At 42.7% G+C, this 24,420-nt stretch overlaps 1 protein-coding gene across 4 annotated transcripts in view; it reads right to left on the bottom strand.

The window, feature by feature from the left end:
- The window catches only part of ADCY8 (adenylate cyclase 8), a 233,870-nt gene that overhangs the window by 72,005 nt on the left and 137,445 nt on the right, over positions 1–24,420 (bottom strand). For 3 of the 4 annotated variants that reach the window (XM_036067360.2, XM_036067356.2, XM_036067358.2), the window contains exons 8-9: positions 17,029–17,226; positions 1,416–1,516 (exon numbers count right to left, since the gene is read on the bottom strand). In XM_036067360.2, the coding sequence (XP_035923253.1) occupies positions 1,416–1,516; positions 17,029–17,226 (299 nt within the window). The remainder of the gene's footprint in view (positions 1–1,415; positions 1,517–17,028; positions 17,227–24,420) is intronic. The other variant, XM_036067359.2, reaches the window with a different exon arrangement.

The following is a 24,420-nucleotide window of genomic DNA, read 5'->3' as shown; positions in this document are numbered from 1 at the left end:
TAGCTTGAACACTTTTTATCATTGTAGACACTGAACCTGCACTAGCTCACTCCCTCTTCGGCTATTGCGCCCACCACATCCTCACACAAACCCTTTACTCTAGACTCTCCCATGTGTCCACTACGCTACAAACACAAGGTTTTGCACACCCCTGTGCTTTTGCCAGTGCTGTTTTTTTAAACTGGGAATGCCCTTCTACTTATTCTTTCTATCTCATCCTGCTCAGCTCAAAATACTATCTTTTCTGCAAACTCTTCCTTCAGCCATCTGGTCAGAATGAATTACTGATTTTGGTACAGAGTAGGTAGGTAGTCAAAAGCACAGACTCTGTCTCTGGGTTCAATTCCCAGCTCAGCCATTACAAAACGGGAATCAGAGTGCTCTCTCACTTACTGGTTGCCTTTGAGGCTTTGGTGAGACAATGCATGCCAAGGATTTAGTGCTTTTTATGTAGTAAGTGCTCATTAACTGGAAGTCATCACTGATGTCTCTCTCTCCCAATAAATTACATCTTAGAGGATGGAGACCTCCTCTTACAACATTATACCATCCTCAAGGTCTGGCATATTGCTACCCTGTATGAGACATTTCACAGATATGTGTCGATCCCATTAAAGGGGAAAATTCACAGTAAGTTTAAGGAGAAGGGACTTTACCTGAGAAAGGATGTGGGGGCTTCCTTAAAGTACAGGAAGAGCACAAAGCATGGCCCCTCAACTAACCCAGAACTAAGTTCAAATGCTGGCTCTGGCACCGACGACCTGTACAATAGACATCCGTGTCTGATAGAATGTCAAGAGTCCAGACTCTGGAGGGAGACTTTCTGGGTTTGAATGCAGGCTGTAACTTTTTCAGTGGTGAAACCTGGTACAAATTATTCCATGACTCTGAGCCTCAGTACTCTCCTCTTTAAAATGGGGACAATAGTAGTACCTACCTCATAGGGTTGCCATGAGGATTTCATGGGTTGTTGCATGGAAAGTATTTGGAACAGTGACTGGCCACATATAGGTGTTTGTGGTATAATAAAAGGGCCAGTTTTGCTGGCCCAGGAAGCTTTGGTGCTGTATCTATGAACAACAAAGAGGTGATTAACAGAGGCACAAGACGGTGGTGGTAGAGGCTCTAATACTTACTTGCTGCATTCACGGGTGCAGTGTCAAATAAGACTGGGGCTTATTTTGATTTTGGTTGTTTTTATTAAGATCGTGAAAAAGACTCATTGCAGAGCAATGAGATGATGCAGAGTAAGACAACCAGGATAGACACTGATATCGTCAAACATTTTGGTGTGGATCCTGGATCCCGTTATTTTAAATTCCGATCCCTGGGAAAGGTCAGCTGGCTGGCTCCAGGGGAGGGACCATCAACTCACAAAGACATTTCACCTGAAAACTTAGTCCTTTCGTATTTACCTTGAAGAAGGAAGCAAACTTTGTATCGCCGTGATAAATAGAAGAACGATAAATGCACAGACCAAGTTTGACTTGAATACTTCATCCCTCATTTGAGAATACTGTAATTAAAAAAAAAAAGGAGAATAAATTACTTCACAGCAAAACTGGACTTCCGGAAGAGTTAAGTTTTTCCGGTGTTTGGAGTTAAGGGCAAACAGCAAGAAAAAAAAATATCAAAACATTTTTTTTAAAGGAAGGATCCATATCTTAATTAACTCTTCACAGAGCATTATCTCCATCCGTCCCTCCAACCTTCCAGTGAGAGCCCAGGAGTGAATCCAATTCTGTTCCCAGCAAAAAGGAATGGGCGGGGATTCTGCACAAGATTCTCCAGCTCTCCTCCCTCTGAACTAGCATCACTTGAACAAAACAGAAGAGCACTCAGCCATATATGTCACGAATCAAATTCATATGGACTTTCTTCATGAGTAAACTTAAGTCATTAAAGCGTCTTTCTCTATTTCTTGTTAGGTGAGGGACACAGGGAAAGGTTTCGTCCGAGTCTTCCTGCCTCCTTTTTCACGAAAACTATTAAAAAATAAGATCACAGAATCTTAGAAGAGAGAGCAGCCTAAGAGAACTCCAGCGAGTGCAAAGCCCTTTAATTTCACACAGAGAAACCCAACTGATCGCCCAGTGTATTCCATGCCCTTCTCTTGTCTGCTCCAGGCATCCCTGCATAATGGTGCTAACTTAATTTTGATTATCCAGAAGGCTCAGTGATTTCACTGTCCAGCCTTAAAAGCTTCTGGAAGGTCAACAAGGAATATGCACTTGCCTTAGTCCTGTCTAGTTTCCTGAAACCATCTTGGAGTCACTAAATGAAGAAGAATCCAATTCCTTCAGAATGAAGAAAATATTTCTAAAACTGAAGAAGACCTTAAAATTAGCCTCAGTCAAGCCCCTCGTTTTCCCTCAATGCCAGGGAGGTCAAGCAACTTGCCATAGATCACACAGCATACGGATCATTTTTAGGGCAGGGGAACAGAAAGCTAAGCCTGGCTTTGGGACCTTGTAATCCCTGGCTTGAAATTCAGAGTTACTTTATAAAGGAAACAAGTAAATGGAACTCTGGCAACACCGTAGGCTCATCCCCAGTACCGAGAGAAGGTTTTGGTCAGGTCAATGAAATATAAAAATCAGTCCAACTTGTTGGTGTGGTAGTCATGATCAACAGTTACATAATTTTTATTTTCTTGCCTACTTCTTGGTGTGGTCTGGGTTTTAGACTGAACAGACTGCTCAGTGTCCTGGCTAAGATGTGGGGAATGGCAATGTCCTGCGGCCAGCGAGCTCCACGGGGGAAGCACAAAGTTGCTCAGAGAGTGCACCTTCATTGCTTCTTCGGGGCAATGCTTTTTCTATTCCCCAGTACTGAGTCCTCTGTCTGCTTGCCAATAACCTGCTTGGTATCTGGAGGGGAAACTGGAATACTCCCCCAAAGCATCACGATAAGCCACCCTCCCTCCCTATAAAACTACAGAAAATCTGTATTACCAAGAGCGCTACCTAAGGACAGGGCACAGTCAGAGAGAGGCATGTGCATACCAGCTTGGAAATCAGCAAGTTAGCCACACAGCAGTTCAGTTAAGGAAAGATACATGTCTGAATTTCTTCTAACAACGAATCGTACAAGCTCCAATTATTCTTTGTCGGCTGACTGATGAATTTCAAACCAGCTTGGTTAGAGACTTGGTCATGAGATTTTTAAAACAACAACAATAATTTTTAGTGTGTCTAATCCCTGTCTTCCTCATTTTCTGCATCTTCATCATCCCCACCATCATAACACCTTGGAGTTGTAATGGATCGTGGCCATCAGGAATCCTTTCCATGACATTCCTGAGGTCTACTCAAATGCCTGCTCATTATCATCAGATGACCCTCTCTGCTTTGTTGGGGCAAGTGGGTTTCTTCCCGCTGGGTTGGGGCAGACCATTCTAGGAGGTTCTAAACACCCTCGCCTTGGGACACTCCCAGTGCCTGAGAACTCATTCCTTTGCAAAGGTTCCTTTCCATGTAGGGTCCATTTTTACTGTGAAGAGGTCTTTCCAGTAGACCCCAAGCCTGAGTCTCCGCCTCCTTTCCTTTCCTGAATGCTTCTCAGTGATGACCTTAAAAATGTCACCTCGTCATCACTGGTCCAGCTTAAAGTTGCACATGGCTTTAGGTTTTTCACTTGCCTCGGCTGGCAGGCTGGAAAGACTTCCTCTGGCTCCAGATCATCCACTCTGTCAGTGGCTCACTGTGAGTGAAGCTGGTTTCTTTGAACTTCCTTTTTCTGATCTGTCAGATGGGGGCATGAATACAATTCATAGGTTCCCCAATGCTATTATCTTATTTGTGCTAGAATTGAATAATAAATTCTATTATTTTCATGTCTGAACTCCAATGTCAGCACCGTCACAAGAAAGAGCCTTATAATATTTGGGAAGCCGATGTCAATCGAAAATAAAATACTGGGTTTCAAATGGAGTGCATTGTTACTTTGGAAGCACAAAGGAGAACAGAACTATGGAAAGAACATTCCTAATTGGCTCAGGATGATAGGGTACTGACATTGGGTGGTGATTCATTTCACTTCCTCTTGACTTGTGAAGGTCTGAACACTCGGGCTTGCAGCTATATTAAGTTACTCGCTTCTGCCATCGTTAGAGCTCTCTCCTGCTCACCTCACGTCTGTTCTGTCCCCACTTGGCTCCGCTTATCCTTTTAAGCCTTAGTGGTGAGCAAAATGAACTAACCTAGAGCTAGGCTACTTGGATTTAAACCTTAGCTCCAACACCTATTATCTATGGAACCCTGTACAAGTTGACTAAGCTTTGCATGCCATGGTTTGCTCATCAAGATAATAATAGGAACTATCTCATTAAGGTTGCTGGGAGAATGGAAGAGTTAATATATGCAAAGTGCCTAGAACAGGTGCTTAGGGGGCAGGGCAACCTCATATAAGAGTTCCCTGTAATCAATTAATTATATTTACTGTATTGCTATGCTTGTTACCTTTTCAAAGCCTACTTTTCAACCTCAGTGTTGCCTTCTAGAATGCTGTCTTCTATTCCTCAGTGCAAAATGGTACCTTGTACTCAGTAGGGTCCCCTAGAGTGTGGCTGACTGATTGGTCCATCATGTTAGAAAGGATTCTTTTAAAAGGAATTGTAATCTCGTATGTGGTTTTTTGTCTTAGGAAAAGACCCTGCCCTTATTCCTTCCCCTGCTTCCTAAAAGATCCTCCACCAGTGGGTAGAATTCTCCACTTCTCCAGGGACCTTTAGGAAAGGTGTCTTTGGAAATGACTACTGAGCCTTTATAATTCACCGAATCCTTGGTCTGCAAGAGAATATATATATAATATATATATATATAAGAATATATATATAATATATATATATATATAATATATATATTATATATATATATTCAGATGAAGAACTTGAGAATCAGATATGGAGAAAGCGTTTGTCAAGGTCAATTAGGGGACTGGTGGCCAAGTTCAGACAATAAGCCACACCTCTTGGCTCTTAGAGGGGCGTTCACTCTATTAGACCACTGTCTGAGAGCAGAAAAAGCCAGTACATGAGCCAAGTATATTGGGATTAATACCAATGCAAGAGCATGCCCCTTGGAACAAGTTACAAGTGCTTTCTTTGAGATCTTAGATTAGAGTTTGGATTACCTTTTTTTTTTTTTTAATCTGTAGGGCTCTGGTTGACTCAGGAAATGGTCAAAATTTTGTAACATACTGGAATAATAATAACCAATGTCTGGTACAAGGTAGGCACCATGCCATACGCTTTACGTGGACCATCTCTTTTAGTTATCCCAACAATGCTTTGAGGAAGATACTGTTTATCATATCCCCATTTTGCAGATAATGAAACTGAGGACTAGAATAATCGAGTAACTCAAACAGGACTTCACGGATTACAAGTAGGGAATCCTGAGTTTAGCCCCTGGAGTGCCAGGTCTCATTGGCTGTACTACTGCTGTTACTTTGATGTTCTTAAGGCATGGTTATCTTCTTCACAGGATGCAGTATAGTGTGTCTTGCTGTATTTCAGTGATGTGGTTTATGATACAAAGAAAGGGAATGTGTTAAAAATTTGAGTCTACGTAAATCATGGTTAGAATGAGAGTAAATCATGATCTGGGCCAAGCATGGCCCTTAAAAACATCCTATGAATGAGTTTAATAAACTGGCACTGCTGAATTTTCATGATTGATGGATGGATTCTCAGCACAAAGCAATACAAAGGAAGAGCCCTTTTCTTAAAGCCTGCAGGAGTGAACCACTAGGAGGGAAGAAAAGAAAAGGCACAGTGGGCTTTATTTAAGAGTTACAGAAGAAGAAGAACCACAATCTTCAAGTGATTAAAACGTTGTTTTAAAAATAAAACTCTCCTACTCGTTTGACCAGGTTGAGACATGGGGTCCCTTCCAAGGAAATGGGGGCAGGAAGAACAAGTGTTCCATTTTGTTCGTGTCTGGGGACGTTGGTCTTGCATTCTCTTGAAAGGCATCTTCAGAAATGACATCAGAGCCATGAGGATCTACGGGTTCCTAGATCTGTCACAGGAAGCTTGGAACCCGAGTTTGGTCACACAAGGAAAAGCCTATTCTAGATTCTACATTCACAAAGGTGTGACCAGGGAAGATAGCTTTCAGAGATGAATGAACAGAGCTTTCACAATTTTTTGTTTCTGTGCCTGAGTCAGGCCTGGAAAATCTTCCTATATGTGTGGGAGGAAAATTACTCTTTTCTCCTAGATTGGCCACTTCAACTACGAGCTAAAGAGTACTGACTAAATTCTTGCATCTCTATAAATTGTAAAGAATAGTTCTAAACAAAGCAAGGACCTAGTTAATTGTCTAAACTACAGCTATACTGTTTTTACCCAACTGTGTATGTGAGATTACACAATTTTACAGGAGGAGTGTATTGTATTTGTCACCTTCGTCCAATGCTTACTCATGCCAATTTCACTCAGTAAAATCTCTCATTAAATCCTGACTGAAGATTTCCAGTGATGGGAGAAATCAGCCCCTCACTTGAGAGCCCATTCCATCTTTGGATAAATCTAATTGGAAAAAAGATCATTTTCTAGCACACCTCTCATTAGTATAAATTAATAGGTTTGTTAAATTAAAGAAGGATCTCAACCAGGACAATTTGCTCATTTTGCATGAGTGAATGAAGGAATTTAACTTCTGTTGTTAAACTCATGCATTATGTAACATGACAATGGCTAGAGTACCCTTAATTGATCATCTGAGTAAAAGACATAATTGCAATAAAAGAGGGAGGGACTAATTTTCAATAATTTCATATTTTGAAATAGATAATCTTCCTTATCTTGCTGTCTAGTGTCTAACCAAATCATTATCAGCAATAATTCTACGAATGACAGGTGTGTCTGAGCAATGTCTCACTGTCTTACTTCTTCCCAAGTAACCTGACCTCTGAAAAAGGTAGATTTCTTCATCTTTAATAAACTCACGAGGAATCATGTGAACACATATCTAAGATGGACAGCTTCAGAAGAATGAGGCTGAGAAGAATGAGGCTGGGCATTATAGAAGATCCTTAATGACAATACAATATCATTAATGTGTTATGATACCATGTTATCATCTTCCTTGATAGGGAGGTTGACTGACATATGAGATTTCCAAGCAGGACTTTTCAAAGCTTCCCACCTGAATCTTCCATCTCACCCTTTCTCAAATCTCTCATCCTTGGGAGGACAGACTCTTCCTTTCTTTACTGGCCCAGTTCCCCAAGCCACGATAAGCCCAAGGGAGTGATAACTACTCCTGTGTTCCTTGCCTAGAAGCCACTGGTTGTAGGTGTTGATGAGGTCTACACATGAGGCATTAGGATTACTCTGAGGACTGAGCCAGTGTCTTTTGGGTTGAAATCATCATAATTCTACCATTTTACACTGCACTTATGGATGAAATTGGTACTTTTGACTCTGAAAATACTGGCTCTGGGGGACTGGAGCTAGCTAATTGGTCTGATAAAAAGAGACACGTGAAATGACCCTTGATATCATTTGATTGCCTAGAGGGTGTTAGAAATAGCAGTAATTTTGCAGGGTAATATCATGAATATAAAGGAGTATCACAAAGCTACTATTTGAATAAGGGATGGATTTTCTTCCTAAGCTTCTTTGAAATCTGTTCTTCCCACCGGAAGGAGGTGGCCTAAACAATCTTGGTATTTTGGGCCTTACTAAGAGTAAAACTCAAGAGGAACCTGAGACCACAACAGAATAATTCTTTTAAAACACTACAACAAAAACTTACAATGTACTATATGCTGGCTAACTGAAAATAATAATAAAAAAGTAAAAAAAATATAAAAAATAAGGTTATGAAGAGGATCAGGAAGTGTCTGATCCAGAAAAATAAGAAAGAAAACCTGAGACCATTTGGTTCAGGCTCCAGATTCCTACCTTTCTGCACCTAAATAAGAAACGGAATGGTTCAACAAATTCTGAACATCTAATTCCAGAGTCCAAAATCCTAATCCACTAGAAAATTCATTCATCTGCCTAGCTTTCTTGGCTTTGCCACAAGTCCTCCTTAATGATGTCATTCCACTTGTCATAACTCCAACAAGAGCAGGTGGAAAAACAAGAAAGAGAAATGTCAAAGTTTATGATGCATTTTTCCAGAACTCTTTCAAGCCCCTACTTAACTTGGATTTCTTTATAAAGGCTGGAGGAAACTGAGAGAAATTCTGAATGCAGATAAGAACCACCTGTACTCAGAAAGGATTACCTAAAGGCTCCCTTGTGTGACAAGTCCTTGTTGTCCTTGTTTTTATGTGGCTGCTGACAGAAAGAAGAGTAACGTCAAATGAATGTTTTGAAAGGACTCAGCACAAAACTTGGTTCATTGCAAGTACTGTCTATGACAAGTATTATTATTATTATTACCTAAAAAGTGGGCAAGAGCTGATGGCTGACTTGGGTGTGAAGAGGAAGCTCACCCTCAGTTTTGTTCAGACAGGCCTCTGGCCTGTGAGGTGGCTCTTGTCCAGTTTGCCTGCTCTCTCAAACCATTGGCTCACACAGCTCGTTCCTCGATGGCTCACACCACCCAGCCTTCTGTCTGGATACACAGCTCAGCGGCAACTTGAGGGCTCAGCATGCGCACCCCCACGGCCCTAAGACAGAGCTATCTCACGTGTCTGCTTAGTCACTTACTGGGTTTTCACAGGTGCATGGACAGTGAGAGTGATGGGGTTGTCCTTGTTGTATCTGGGTGCTGCCAGGAAATGTGGTAGATTGTGGGTGCATGTACATGTATGTGTGTGTACATGTGTCTGTGTGTACATGTATGCATGTGTACCTGTCTTGCGTGTGTACATGTGTGCACGTGTATGTGTATATGCATGCACATGGGTGTGCGCACATGTATGCATGTGTACCTGTCTATGCGTGTGCATGTGTACATGTGTGCACGTGTGCGTGTATATGCATGCACATGGGTGTGCGCACATGTATGCATGTGTACCTGTCTATGTGTGTGCATGTGTACATGTGTGCACGTGTATGTGTATATGCATGCACATGGGTGTGTGCACATGTATGCATGTATACCTGTCTATGCGTGTGCATGTGTACATGCATGCGTGTGTGTCTGTATACCCGCACATGTGTACATGCATGTGCATGTGTCTGTGCATATGCACGTGTGTGCATGCATGCATGTACACGTCTGTGCATGTGTCTGTGTATGCATGTGTACATGTATGTGCATTGCATGGGTGTGTATATGTATACATGTGTGTCCATGTGTCCATGCCTGTGCATGGGTGTGTGTACATGTCTGCATGCATACATGTCTGTGCATTGCATGGGTGTATACATGTATGCATTGCATGTGTCTATGCACGTGCATGCTTCTACATGCATGCATGTATATATGCCTGTGCATGTGCATGGGTGTGTGTGTCCACGTGTGCATGTCTGTGGGTACATGTGTGCACGTGTGTCTGTGCACATGTGTCTACATGCACGCACGTGTACATGTCTGTGCATGTGCATGGGTGTGTGTGGGGGGAGTAAACAAAGGAAGAGAGAAATTTTCATGGTTTAATTTTGTTTTTTCTGCCTCCAAGGTATTTGCCACATGCATAGCGATATAATCTCTCCAGCACACCCCATCAGCGTCATCCTCAACACAATTCCAAACTATGTGAGAAGTAGACACCCTGAAAACAATAGATCTTGTAAAGTATGGTGGAATCTGAGTTTTGGAAAAAGAGTTAGATTTGAATCCCTGCTCTGCTATCTTCTACATGTTTGAGCCTTGAGAAAGTTACTCCAACTCTCTGAGCCTCCCTCATTTATCAGACAATAAAACTAATACCTACATGAAAGGACTGTTGTAAAAATTAAATGAGGTAACAAATATAAAATGCTTACAGTAGGCCCTGATATAGTAGCAAGTGATCAACGAATGTCAGTGTCCTTGCAACACTGCTGCCTCGAGGCACTCCATACGAGTTATCTGCCTTTCATCTGCACAGCAACCTTGTGGGGATGGGAAGTTCAGTGACTTGCCTGAGATCACAAGCTGGAGTGTAAGTTTGAAGAGAGTGGAAGCCATGTCTCTCTGTCTTCTGACAGCACCTGCCCTGGTCTATGTCCGAAGCAGTCAGTAGGTACCAAATGCTCTGCACTGGGCCTGAGGGACTTCTCAGGGATCACGAGCATGGACAGAAGGAGAGTCCTCGCAGGAGCATAAAGAGAGCTCTCTGTGAAATCTAAAATCCTTAGCTGGCTTGGTCTCCCAGGAAGAAGGGCATGGCCTTTGGGAATGATCAAACACCAACTGCCCTTAGAGAGAGCTGATCTTTCTCATCTTATTTGGAAGATGGTGATAACAGAGAATTTGGAATAATAAAATCATTTAGAGAAAAGACAACTGAATGACTCTTACATATTTAAATACATCCCAGGGGGTCAAGATGGCCACTGCTTGTGCTCTAATAACCTGAAGGCAGGGCTGGGAAGGCCTCCCACAATGGGCTGTCCGTGTGTACTTGGTTAGTTGGCACCTTTATGTACTTATGTGATTATGTGTATGTGAAGGTTGTGACTCTGGTATATAAGCCACAGGAACACTGTTTCCTCCCACCATTTTTAATGAAGTGGTTTCTTTATGGAAGCTCTACAAGTGTGAGATTTATGTTAAGTGGGGGTTTAGCCTCACCCAGATGTGGATTGACATAGGATCAATCACAAAGAAAGGGAAAAGAATAACTATTGCATTTATTCAAACATCTATTCCATGAGTATGATGTCAACTAAATTTCACAACAACCCAGTGAGGGGCAGGTATTATGATCATCATCCTCTCAGTGAGACAATCTTGTCCTGTGTCACCCAGTCAGTAACTGGTAGGAACTGGATTCAAGCATGTCTATCCAGCAATCAAGTGTATGTTCCTCCTCTGTTGTTTAACAAAGACCAGACACTTGTGAGATAAAGGAGATGTATGAATGTCTACCTGCGTGATGGAAAGCTCTCAATGTGTCAGCATCCACTCACGACCCGTAAATCCATCAACCATTCTTTGCACCCGTTTCTATTTCCAAAGTGGGATTTGAATCAAAGTCTGCTTGACTCTAGAGTCTGAGCTCCTAGGAACACTGTGAGCCTTATGGAGACATTCCCTGAGGCCATATTGGCATCCAGTGTGGATCTAGGACCTTCTGATATGACCTGATTTCTGAGGGTGTTTGGCGAGTGACAACCCCAAATCCTAATGTGCATCCAAAGACAGAGAAGGTTGGCCACCAATTTGGGACAAAGGAATCCTGGAATCCTAAATGTGGGTCCCCCTGGAAAATCAGAATCTTGGGGACAGAGTGATGGGTGGGTACCTGTATTTTTAACAAGATCCCCAAATACTCTTTTACTTGGAAAAATATCAGCCTAGGACAAAGAGGCTTTTTATCCTTAAAATTTTCACAGTCACATAAGGAGGTCATTTCTCAATGGAAAGCGTTTTGGAATTTAGCAAAAAAGATGCCAGCATTTAAAAAGAAGAAGGAAATCTAATCATCGATATGGTTTGATTTTAATACTTAGCCTCCTAAAATGCTCACATCAAAAGCACAAATTCCCATAAACCAATTCTGAAGTATGTATTAAACATAGCCTAATCTTTACTCGTGATGAGGAAGTTGACGTGTTCAGAGATGGCGATACTGTTTTCGAAAACTAAGCTTAACAAAGTCCCTCCAAGTATGTATCCCTGTGTTACTGAGCTCTCTTCAGGCACTACAGATATTGGGCTGGTTTATTTGGCCTAGAAACATCCATAAGTAATTATAATTAATTGCCTTCCCCATCCTAAGCTTCACAAATAATAAAAAAAGAGCCTTGTCCTAGAAGAGAAATGAGGACCAGAGGCTGATCCCCTTCCTGTAAGTGTTGTGGGGTTAAGTCTTTCACTATATATATAAAGAATACTCACAAATCAATAACGCTGAGGTGAGCACTGCAATGAAAGATGACAATTAAGAGGAATGTGCAAATCACAAAAGGAGAAACAGGAAGACCAAAACATAAAAACATATACAGATAGACTTTCAACCTTAAGAATAATTAAAAAAAAATAAAAGTGACAGAGATATGCTGTTTCTTGTCAAAGTGGCAATTTAAAAGCATAGTCACAGTTTTGAGAGCAATTTTGTAATGCACATCAATATTTTTAAATGTACGTTCTCTTGTAGCCATTTTTAGGATCTTTTTCCCAAGGAAAGAATTAAGCATGGGTGTATGATTTAATTAAGACAATGGTTACTGCAATGCAGTTTATAATTTATAAGAGTGAAAAACTAAGGAAAAAAAGCCAAAAATGGTTAAAATATGCAATGAAGTAGTATGTAGTTACAATTTTTTTTGTAACTGCATATTTAATAATATGGGAAAAGGGTCAAGCAAAGAGTGCTTAACACTGTATCACAAATCATTATGTATGAAATGGTCCCATTTTAATAAAAAAATCGTGTAAATAAGCATACAGAATTGCAATCATGAAGGCGTAGCAAGACAGATGCCAAAATATTTGCAGTGGTTATCCTGGGTTGTAAGGTCACAGGAGATATTATTTTCTTCTTTTTGTCTTATATCCTTGGCATAAACTTTTGTTAGTGAAAATGCATTCATTTTTTTTATAAGAAAAAAGTCATATGTAAGGAAAGAAAAAAATCCAATATGATCAACAGTGTTTGACAAACATGCCATGTTTCTACATCCCTTTCCCATAATTCTGATTTTTGTTTGCCCCTGAGATCTGTAAGCTGTCTCAGGAAGTATTTAGCTCGAGGCTAAAGAAGGGCAGAGGATTTTTCTGTGAAATTTGGGAGGACTGGAGGGGACTTTTGCTGCCTGGATTATGCCCCCCATCCCACCCAGAGGTCTGCTCAGAAGGTCCTCATGGGGATGCTGGGAACTAGAGATGCTAAGAACCATGGATTCTAACCTGGCTGAGGTCCAAGCCCTGGCTCATGTTTCTTGTTATCCACACTGGTGAGTTTTGAAAATGAAGGGAGGTGCTACTAATAATCACATTGTACTAAGAATCAATGTCTTGGGGCGCCTGGGTGGCTCAGTCAGTTAAGCGTCTGCCTTCGGCTCGGGTCGTGATCCCAGGGTCCTGGGATGGAGCCCCATGTCTGCCTCCCTGCTCAGCAGGGAGTCTGCTTCTCCCTCTGCCTCTGCCCCTCCTCCCCTGCTTGGGCTCTCTCTCTCAAATAAATAAATAAAATCTTAAAAAAAAAAAAAGAAAATAAACATCTTGGGCAAACCAGGACATATGGTCACCATGGTCATAGGGAATTCTGGGGCTCATGGCATCGACTGCTGAAGGATACCAGGGGCTGTCCGATTCTCTTCACAGATGAGGAAACAGAGGACCACGGAGAGAAGCAAACACATGCTGCCCAACCTTGGTGACGATGAGTCATGAGCATGCTGCTCTGAAGCTTAACTCAAAAAGATTCCTCTGTGTGGGTATGTGTGTGAGAAAGTGTAAATGTGTAAGTGTATAAGAGTGTGAGTGTATGTGTGAGTGTGTAAGTGTGTGAGTGTGTGTGTACCACCATGAAATGACATGGTAGGACATGAGCAGAACTTCACAGTCTTCTCTCCTGAAGCTCCACTGCTGAGAGTCAGATCAACACTGACTCATGTCTTTTGGCTCTCAAGAGTTCTAAAAAATATCCCAAGACCAGCTTACAGGAGTCAAGACAGTCTCCTCTAACCTGCTCCTTAACCCAAGTCTTCATTCATTCAACAGGTATTTTTGTGCAACACCACGAGGTATATAAAGGTCCTATTTCACAGAACACTGTTGGTAGAGGTGCCCATTTTTATAAGCGAATGTGATCAGGAAATGTCTGAGTGACATTTCGAAGGAGCTTTTATGTTCTCTAACTCACTACATGGGTGGAGAGGGGAAGGCGTTCCCTTGTTCACACATCTTATTGTTCAAACAGAATGAAGCCTTTCCTTCCCCACAAAAGTTCCAACGGTAAAAATCAGTGTTTCCATTTCCTGTTTTCCTTTTGGAAAAGATGCTTTTAGGGGTGCAAACTCGCTCCTAAGAAACAGGGTAGGGCAGTGGGGAGAAAGAGGTCTTTGGAGTCACAAATGCTATATATATTACAACAATCCTAAGATGCACAAATTTCCCCTCACTTTTAAACCTCTCTGAAACCAGGATGCATCTTACTCTCCATGGAGTGGTAAAGCCTTGAGTTCTTTCAGAGAGGTTTGTGATTGCTTCTGCTGGTCAGCAGGGGGCAATATCAACCCGGGACCACTTCACATCCAATTCCCTGACTGAGGTTTTTTAAAGACCACATTCAGCGTGTGAAATCAGGCGGCAAGGCTATTTGGATTCCATTTTGGAGTTTAACCTCTTGGAGAGCTCCTTTTTTTCCAGACCAGTCCCAGGGAATGGGCATGTGGGTGGGATTATCTGCTGGGTGGGATTTTTTTCTGTCCATCCTTAACTCGAGGGGTAAACCCAGCTTATCGGGAGGAGTTCCTTCCAGACTCCCCATACTGGGTTTTTCTTACTTAGTGCTGCATAGAAAATGGGGCATCTCACGGATGATGGTACCTTAGAGTCAACAGAATATGGCAGCCAGATTTTGAGATCTATGACCTCTACTTAACCTCTAGCCAGCTCAGTTTTCTTTTTTGTAAGCAGGATAGTAATGTTTCTCTGAGGATGCAATAAACTGATACACATAAACACCAGGCACACAGTAGATGCATTGATACTATTCTCCAGTTCTGGAATCTTATGGACTTGAAGGTGCTGTGTTAAATCAGCTAAGGCTCCAGGACTCTTTCCTACTTATTCTCTCTCCAGAACCTCCTGCCTCCTGCCTCCCACCCCATCCAAAGTTCAAAGAGGAGAGAATGCAGATAGCACAGGACTGTTGTCTTTATATGAGGGCCTGGGAGAGAACAAGCTCCGGGACTCTTGGGAGAGGCAGTGTGGTGAACAGACCAGGCAGCGGCTGGGGGCTCACAGAGGGCTCAGACTGAAGCCCCTCTACTGACAGGTGGTTTGGGGTGGGCCACCTAATCATTTCTCTGTGTCCCCATTTCATCAAGTATAAGATGAGGCTCATAAGAGCACTTACTTCACACTGCCATTGTTAGTGAATTTGTGCTAACAGCTTAGAATAGTGCCTGGTATTTGGTAAATACCCAATGGCTATTACTTATGATACATCCTCAGCTCGACAGTAATGCAGCCCCTAGAGAGAGTCTCAGAGCAAAAGTCAATGTGAAGGTCTCTGTGACAGGAAGGGGGGGAGTGAACAAACGTTCTGATGTGCCCCACTGTCCTCACCACGGGCACCCATGCAAGGCAGAGCCCACGCTGGACAGTGCAAGGCTGGACAGTCTGTGGGCAAATCCCCACATGCCAGTTCAGGATGCTACCCTTTGCTTCTCCTAGAAGAACCTTTCCTGGACCCAGAAATCAACCTCAGACACACTCTAACCCCTCCCCGCCCCCCCGCCCCCCCCACCGCCCCCCAGGCCCACTCCTGCTCCAACACCAGGTCCTGCAGATGAGATGCAGACGCTACTGAATAAAACACATGAAAAATTATCTACAGTCTGCAGGGGTCAGGTCATTAGCGAAGCAAGTACATCTTTAGCAAGAATGAACAAAAGGGTTTTGTATAGCTCTGGATGTAGGTATTTATCCAGGCTAATTGAGAAGATTCTTTGCTAGACCACCCTGTTCTTCCTAACTCCTTCAATGTGGCAACCACAAAAGAAAACGCATTTAATTTGGACCTTAAGCCCCTTAAATATATTACAAGTAAGAAAAGCCTACTTGCTCTTTGGAGGAGGGGAGGGTGCTGAGTGAGACAAAATGTTTCTTCTCTTTTTGTTAGCACACAGACACAATCCATTTCAAATTGTGAACTAGAGGTGAAGATACTAATTTTGGAGTCTGCAACCTTTAGTTAGTTAATCACAGAAACTCACTGGGAATGGTGTATGTGCACAGAAGTGTGAATTCTCCAAATCGAGGAAAGCAGAATGTCCCAGGCAGCTGAACAAAGTAACAAAAAATTGCTCACTGGAGCTTTGCAGAGTATTGGATCAAACTCCTGAAATTTGCTTGCAAATTCCCTGCTGTTTTTGCCTGAGGCTCCTGCAGAGACCAAGCACCCTCCTGTGCTCAGTCCAGGAAGGTCTGTCCGCTTCCCTCAATGCAGAGGAGCAGCCCAGCTAGGCAGGCACAGCGCCTACCTCCCCACAACCCTGTACAGTTTAGAGCTAGGGCGGGAGAGAGGCATGGGAAAACGTCATTGTCAGTATGGGGATGGCTCCCATTTTTGAACACTTAACCTAATCAAGGCATTTCCTGGAGCTTCTCATAATAGCCTAAGTGGGAGGCACATCCATGATCCTCATGGTGCATTGAGGAACTCATGCTCAGAGAGGCTACCTCACTTACTGAAGGTCACATGGCAAGGAAGTGGCAAAGGTGGAATTCCAACCGAATGCTGAACCCACCACCCATCTCCTTTCCGCTATGCCTACATCAGGGGGCCTCTGAGCCATCAGACAACTGGGAAAATGGGAGAAGAGGTGTCTGTAATCTAAGAAAGGCAGTCTTTATCACTAATGCTTGTGTCCAGTTATTGGGCATTCTCATACATTATGTGACAAGGGTTAGAACGGACATGAGTTCTCCTAAAAGCAAAAGCAAGTGGCTGCTAATGTCCCTTAGGGTTAAAAACCTCAAAGTCGAGGGAACTCCTTTGTTCTTTTAGCTATCTTCTCCTTGAAGAGCAAAGCTGAGGCCCTCTTGCCCTAACCAGCATCTCCATTCATGGCCTTCAGTCTACTCGTGAGAAAAAGAAAAGACAGTACCAAACCAAATCGAACAAACAAACGACAAACACACCAACCAACACCGCAGCCCCTGGGCTCTCTCTCTGGTCCCATGAACATTTACGACAAGTAACTTCAGAAAAAGAGCCACTGTGGAGACCCAGCTCTACCTTGTGCTCCAGGCTGGAGTCTTTAAACATCAGTGAGAATGGCTTGATATGCTCTCTTCTCAATTTATCGCCACTCCGCAAGTCGATGGTATGTTCTATTCTCTTGTTAATTTCCTCAGGCCCAGACTGGACATGCAAAGCTTGTGCAAGATGGTTTGGAAGTAGATTTATTGAATTTCTTGTTAGGGCAGCCAGAGTCTAGGGGGAAAGCACATGCAAACACAATAAACCTGCTAGTCCCCTTTGGATTAAAAAGAAATGCAATGTTTTTAGATCAGGTTGCATTGCAAACAGTAATAGCACTCCATGCATGCAGTCGTATTCAGTGAAACCTACAGAAGTCGATCAGTTAGCCATTTGCTTCAGAGAAACACAAAATATCACATCAGGAGGGTCCCTTGCCTTTCCTCTGGGTAGGTGCACTGAATTCCTTTGGTTCAGGTATTTAAAGAGTTGGCTTGGAGATGTTAATCAAGACCCTTTCTCTAACCAGGCACATGGCTGGTATGAGAGAAAGAGAACCACCAGAAATAACAGAAAGTAAAATAGCTGAAAAGTCCACAGAAATGATCATCTCTCACCAAGCAGAGTCCACACTCTCCTGTGGTCTTTCCTTTAATGGCGGTGGAGAGACTGGGAGACCCAGGGCTTGCATTTTTTTGTTTTTGGCATTCCTTGTGGACAGAGAGCCAAACGTGCCAGGATCTCTTCCTTAAACTCGAAGATTGTTAGATTTTTGCACTTCACAAATATGTTTTTTCCTCCATAGATCTAAATCTTGATATAGATATATAATGATATATAATGCTTCATTCCTTTTAGGCAAAAAATGCAAGCAGCTGCAGCCTCTCAACATTTCCCAGGGGTTAAACAGCATGAGGTGGGGAAAGGCGCGACCACCCTGGTTGGTCACATGGACGCAGCAACAGCACTGGCTTGTGAAGATCCACCAGGTGTGACACGGAGGCCTTTGTCTCCCGCTGTTTCAGCTGCAGGTGACAACACCAACTGGCTGGATCAAGCCAAATGCAATGCTTGCTCACAGCTCCAATTAAAGACAAATGCTTTGACAAAATAGTGGGAGTCAGAGCCGAAGGGATATGGGGACAGGGATGTCCATCTCCTCCTCCAGGAGATTTCCTTGGGGAGAGGTCCAGGATGAGGTGCATTTGTAGAGTCAGGAAGTGAAAACTCCCTGCCTCTCTGTACACGCTCACCGCATCTGCTTTTCTCTGCCAGCCTCCCAGCCTGGCCACACTTAGCCCACAGACTAGACTGGGATCAGGTGATGGAGCCATCAGATGGCAGCCTGTGGGACCTGACAGAGCACCTGGGATGCTGTCTTGCCCGAACCCTTCATGTATCCCTGAGCCTCAGAGGCATGTGCTCAAGAGCCATCAGCTCATCTACAGTCGGGTCAGATCCTCTGACTCCAGAGCCAGAGTCAGAGGCTTTGAGCTCATGGAAAACTTCTAGCCCATTCCACAAGGATTCTTCCTCTGGTACTGTTAGACTCTTCATTTTAACTTTCATGGAGATATTTAATGTAACCTAAATTCAAGGTCTCTAAGGAATTCCATAGTAGGGCTTCATCACCAGTAGAATTTACTGAAACCCTTTCTCCAGCGCCAGGATAAAGGATGGAGTTGCATGTGCCAACATAAGACAGTAAAGTACATGCTCCTAGAACCCTGAAGCAGTTAATTTCAGCTCTGAATACCAAGGAGGCTACTGCAGAGAAAAAGATAGATGTTAGGGGGAGGAATGGCAGGATGAGAGGGGAGGAGGAGGGCTGGAGCAGGGAGAAGGAAGCAGGGACCAATGTTCCAGAAAATTGAACAGCAGGAACCATGCAGGGCCAGAGGGCTTGAGCCCCTGGAACTAAATGCTGTTACAACAGCATCTCAGAAGCCAAAGGCATTTGCACTGTCGGCCACACTGTGCATCCCGCACTGGTTTCTTGGGCAGAAATTCTTCCCACACAGTTTGGAAAATGACAAGATTTAGTTCTCGATCTTGGAGGGGAGGGGGAAATGTTCATGGTGTTGTTGTCTGGGCATGCACTTTTACCCTCTGGCTTAGAGATGCCAAGATGCTCCCCCAGCAAGTGCTTGGAGCTGGGGTCGAACAGCTGGATGTGGAATCGGCTAAATATTGGCTCACTACATTCATCGTTAGGTATTTCTTTCTCTCCCTGTCATTTTAATTTTTCTCACGGTTTTCCTTCCTGGAACGAAACTGATCCTACCTACTCTACCAGTCCCTCATGCCTTCACTGGCTCTTGAACCTCTGGATTTCACAGAGAAGGGGAATTTCAAAAAATATCTTTGGGACAGATATATATAAATTACAAAAGCAGCCACCAGCGCCATGACAGCTCTCTGATGTGACCACCACTTCATAAAATAAAGGGTAATTTTTTTTCAACGAGAATGCTATACTCTTGAAACAAAGGATAGTCCTTTACATTGGATGCATTTAAATTAATGGATAACTCTGCTCATTTTTTCTTACGTCGATTGGGACTGGTGAAAATGTCATGAGAGATTGACTCTGGTCTATAAGCACTCCTTCCGAAAACAAGCAATACACGTTGCTTCCTGGTTGCCTGTACCATTGGCCACTTCTGAAGGCAGAGACCAGTTGAGGCACCTGTCAGAGCTTTCCTACCCCCCACAAAATTCTACCAGCTTTGTGGCTACTTCAAATAAAAGTCTGGAAGCACCTCTCTCTTTTTCATCATTGCTACCAGGTTATAGTTAAGAGCTGGGAAGGAGCCCTTGTATCAACATGTCAATGATGCTGTGCAAGAGAATTCTTTTCTTCTCCAGGCAATTATTTTTATTCTTTGCAGTTATATCCCTAGGATTTTATTACAGTTGTCAGTGTTCAGTGGACCCCTTCCTGATCATTCACTTTGTCAATGACATAGGACCATCATATCTGCTGTTGGACCAGCAATGTCTCTGGTACCCACCTCACAGCTTCAGGATGTATATGCTCAAGGGAAGGCCAGCATCAACTCAAGAAGTCAAGCGAACTGGAATTAGGGAGGGAAATCATCTGCTTTCACTCACCCCCCATGCACCACTGCAAAGCACGGCTGGCTTTGGGGGTGACTGTGGTTTGAGATCATCTGGTATACCTCTCCTCTTCCATTCGTGATGACCACTAAGATTTGACCAAGTTGGATATGGTTGTCAACACCAAAAATCCATACGCTGATACTTCACAGGGATTCTTTTGTAAGTAGTATTGGGGAAATGGGTAATGGGTCTCATTTGCAGATTTAAAGTCATTATAGAACCAGTTGTTCTTAATAGAATATGCCTTTTTCTCTTTTTGAGATGGACAGCTGCAGTGGGAGCAAGATTAAGATCATATTAAAAAACAGCATAAGCTTTCAAATAGGATTCCAACTGCAACTGACCTCTTAAAAGTCGAGATTATTTTATGTAAACGACTTAAGCAGTTGGCTAGCAATATGAAAACAAATGGATGAAATGGAAGGAAATGGGAAATGCCTGAGAATAATAGAAATATACATATTTATACACACACGCACACACACACATATACACACATACACATACATACAGATAAAATTGAATACATGTATCTGAATGTATGTTTCAATGTATAGCTCAAATACATATTATGCTTATATACAATCATAAGTGTGTATACTCATTTATTTACCTTAGCTGCTATTTCCAGATATTTGGGAGGTCAGATTGGAGCAGCAATGTTGGGAAATATCAAAGGTTGCTGCTGAGCTGGCCTCTCATATCTGAGTCTCTTCACATAAAAGCACAGCAGCCCTGAGATTTATCCTAACCAAGATCCACACCCTCCTGACGCATTTCAATGACCTCCTTACTCATAGCCACTCAGGACGGATCAAAGCCCAGATGAGAACCAAAGCCCCTTCTCCCAAGTTTCTGAACATAGGGTCTGCCTGATAATCTGGGGGTTCGGGTGAAAATCAGCATCACAGGTCCCAGTTATGCTTTTGTAAACCGCATCTGAATGGGGTGGGGCAAGCCATAAATCCTCTTAAACTCACCATCTGGTTTCGGCCCGTGACTTTTCTTTGGGAATTGTCTTATAGGACATACAGAGTGAAAATCTATTTTTCCTACTGTCCTCTCACTTCATGGATGGCCATGAACTTTGGTAGTCCTTCATCAGGTTGTGGCAGCAAATACATCCTTCCCAGTAAGATTTCCAGCTGAAGGTGTACTCTCCAGAAACATCCAGTTTTGTTGAGTCAGAAACACTGTAGTTCTTATGGATCGCATATTCCAATTGCAAAACACCCTCCAAAGCATCCCTGGAGATACTGCAAATCCGCTGACATAGTTGCAGTGTTGGCATCTGGGGAAGTCATCACTAATTCTCCTAGTTAAGTCCTTTCCAAAAAACTTGTTCAAAGAACACAGGGAATCAAGGGATGCTTCTTTACAAAATGGTTCTGTGGGGGCACCTGGGTGGCTCAGTCGTTAAGCGTCTGCCTTCGGCTCAGGTCATGATCCCAGGGTCCTGGGATCAAGCCCCACATCGGGCTCCCTGCTCAGCAGGAGGCCTGTTTCTCCCTCTCCCACTCCCCCTGCTTGTATTCCCTCTCTCACTGTCTCTCTCTCTCTCTCTGTCAAATGAATAAATAAAATCTTTAAAAAAAAAAAATGCTCAGCACAAAATGGTTCTGTGGACCAATCAGTTTAGGAAATATGGATCCATTACGGTTCATTGCATCATAGCCACTCAGCACGTGTTTGTTGAGAGATTTACAGTACGTGTCACTGAAATTAAGGTACGGATAAATTCTGCAGAAATGAGATTTTAAAACTCTGTATTTTCCAAACTTAGAACCACAAAATGCTTTTTGGCTCAAATCACCTCTACATGTTCTATGAAATATCATTTGGGAAACGTTGGTCTGAAGTTCTTCCCTGTTTTTGTTCACAACTTCTACCTGGGGTCCTATCTCTAATCCCTGAGTAAGATCCTATTAACTTCCCTCCATGTGCCCCCCTTCTACTGTATAGAATCAGACCCAATGCAAATGACATCTGACCTTGTGCTGGAGCCTAGACACCTGCCATAATATGACCTACTAAACAATTACTCAGCCCATTCTATTTTATGCATTCAAACATGGAGCATCTAAGCTGCATGCCTTTCTACTACTTTAAAAACCAATTATCTTGATGAAGTCCCAAAAGTTCATTTTTGCTTTTGTTTCACTAGCCTTTGGAGATGTATCTTGAAAGAAGTTGCTGTGGCCTATGTCAAAGAGGTTACTGCCTATGTTCTCCTCTAGGATTTTGATGGATTCCTGTCTCACATTGAGGTTTTTCATCCATTTTGAGTTTATCTTTGTGTATGGTGTTAGAGAATGGTTGAGTTTCATTCTTCTGCATGTGGCTGTCCAATTTTCCCAGCACCATTTATTGAAGAGACCGTCTTTTTTCCATTGCATATTTTTTCCTGCTTTGTCAAAGATTATTTGACCATAGGGTTGAGGGTCCAAATCTGGGCTCTCTATTCTGTTCCATTTGTCTATATGTCTGTTTTTGTGCCAGTACCATGCTGTCTTGGTGATCACTGCTTTGTAATATAGCTTGAAATCCCGCAACGTGATGCCCCCAGCTCTGTTTTTCTTTTTCAACATTTCCTTGGCGATTCAGGGTCTTTTCTGATTCCATACAAATTTTAGGATTGTTTGTTCCAGCACTTTGAAAAACGTCATTGGAATTTTGATCGGGATGGCATTGAAGGTATAGTTTGCTCTGGGTAGCATAGACATTTTGACAATGTTTATTTTTCAGATCCATGAGCATGGAATGTTTTTCCATCTTTTTGTGTCTTCTTCAACTTTTTTCATGAGTGTTCTGTAGTTCCTAGAGCATAGATCCTTTACCTCTTTGGTTAGGTTTATTCCGAGGTATCTTATGGTTTTTGGTGCTATTGTAAATGGAATCGTTTCTCTAATTTCTCTTTCTACAATTGCATTGTTAGTGTATAAGAAAGCAACTGATTTCTGTGCATTGATTTTGTATCCTGCCACATTACTGAATTGCTGTATGAGTTCTAGTAATTTGGGGGTGGAGTCTGCACAGCAAAGGAAACAGTCAACAAAACAAAGAGGCAACCCACAGAATGGGAGAAGGTATTTGCAAATGACACTACTGATAAAGGGCTGGTATCCAAGATCTATAAAGAACTTCTCAAACTCAACACCCACAAAACAAATAATCAAGTCAAAAAATGGGCAGAAGACATGAACAGACACTTCTCTGAAGAAGACATACAAATGGCTAACAGACACATGAAAAAAAAATCATCATCATTAGCCATCAGGGAAATTCAAATCAAAACCACACTGAGATACCACCTTACACCAGTTAGAATGGCAGAAATTGACAAAGCAAGAAACAACAGATGTTAGAGAGGTTGTGGAGAAAGGGGAACCTTCTTAGACTGTTGGTGGGAATGCAAGTTGATACAGCCACTTTGGGAAACGATGTGGAGGTGCCTCAAAAAATTAAAGATAGAGCTACCCTATGACCCAGCAATTGCACTCCTGGGTATTTACCCCAAAGACACAAATGTAGTGAAAAGAAGGGCCGTATGCACCCCAATGTTCATAGCAACAATGTCCATGGTAGCCAAACTGCAGAAAGAGCCGAGATGCCCTTCAACAGATGAATGGATAAAGAAGATGTGGTCTATATATACAATGGAATATTACTCAGCCATCAGAAAGGATGAATACCCAACTTTTACATCAACATGGAGGGGACTGGAGGAGATTATGCTAAGTGAAATAAGTCAAGCAGAAAAAGTCAATTATCGTATGATTTCACTTATTTGTGGAACATAAGGAATAGCATGGAGGACATTAGGAGAAGGAAGGGAAAAATGAAGGGGGGGAATCGGAGGGAGAGATGAACCATGAGAGACTATGGACTCTGAGAAACAAACTGAGGGTTTTAGAGGGGAGGGGGCTGGGGGGATGGGTTAGCCCGGTGATGGGTATTAAGGAGGGCACGTACTGCATGGAGTACTGGGTGTGATATGAAAATAATGAATCATGGAACACTACATCAAAAACTAATGATGTATTGTATGGTGACTAACATAACATAAAAAAAAAAAATTAGACATCACCTTCTCCAGGAAGCCTGCTTGAGCCTGCACTTATTCTCAGAAGAGCAGTTACCGTGATGTATGGGGGTTGCCTTACTGTGTGTTTGTCTGTTCCTCTAGGCTATGATCCCCTTGAGGATCAGGCACTGTGTTTTATCCCTAACTGACTCTCGAGCATCTGGAATATTTGTTAGGTTCTTAATAAGTATGTGTGGAGTGAATGTATGCATGCATGAGTG

Source organism: Halichoerus grypus, chromosome 5 (genome assembly GCF_964656455.1).
Source record: "Halichoerus grypus chromosome 5, mHalGry1.hap1.1, whole genome shotgun sequence".
Lineage (NCBI taxonomy): Eukaryota > Metazoa > Chordata > Mammalia > Carnivora > Phocidae > Halichoerus > Halichoerus grypus.
This window is presented reverse-complemented; position numbering and strand designations above follow the sequence as displayed.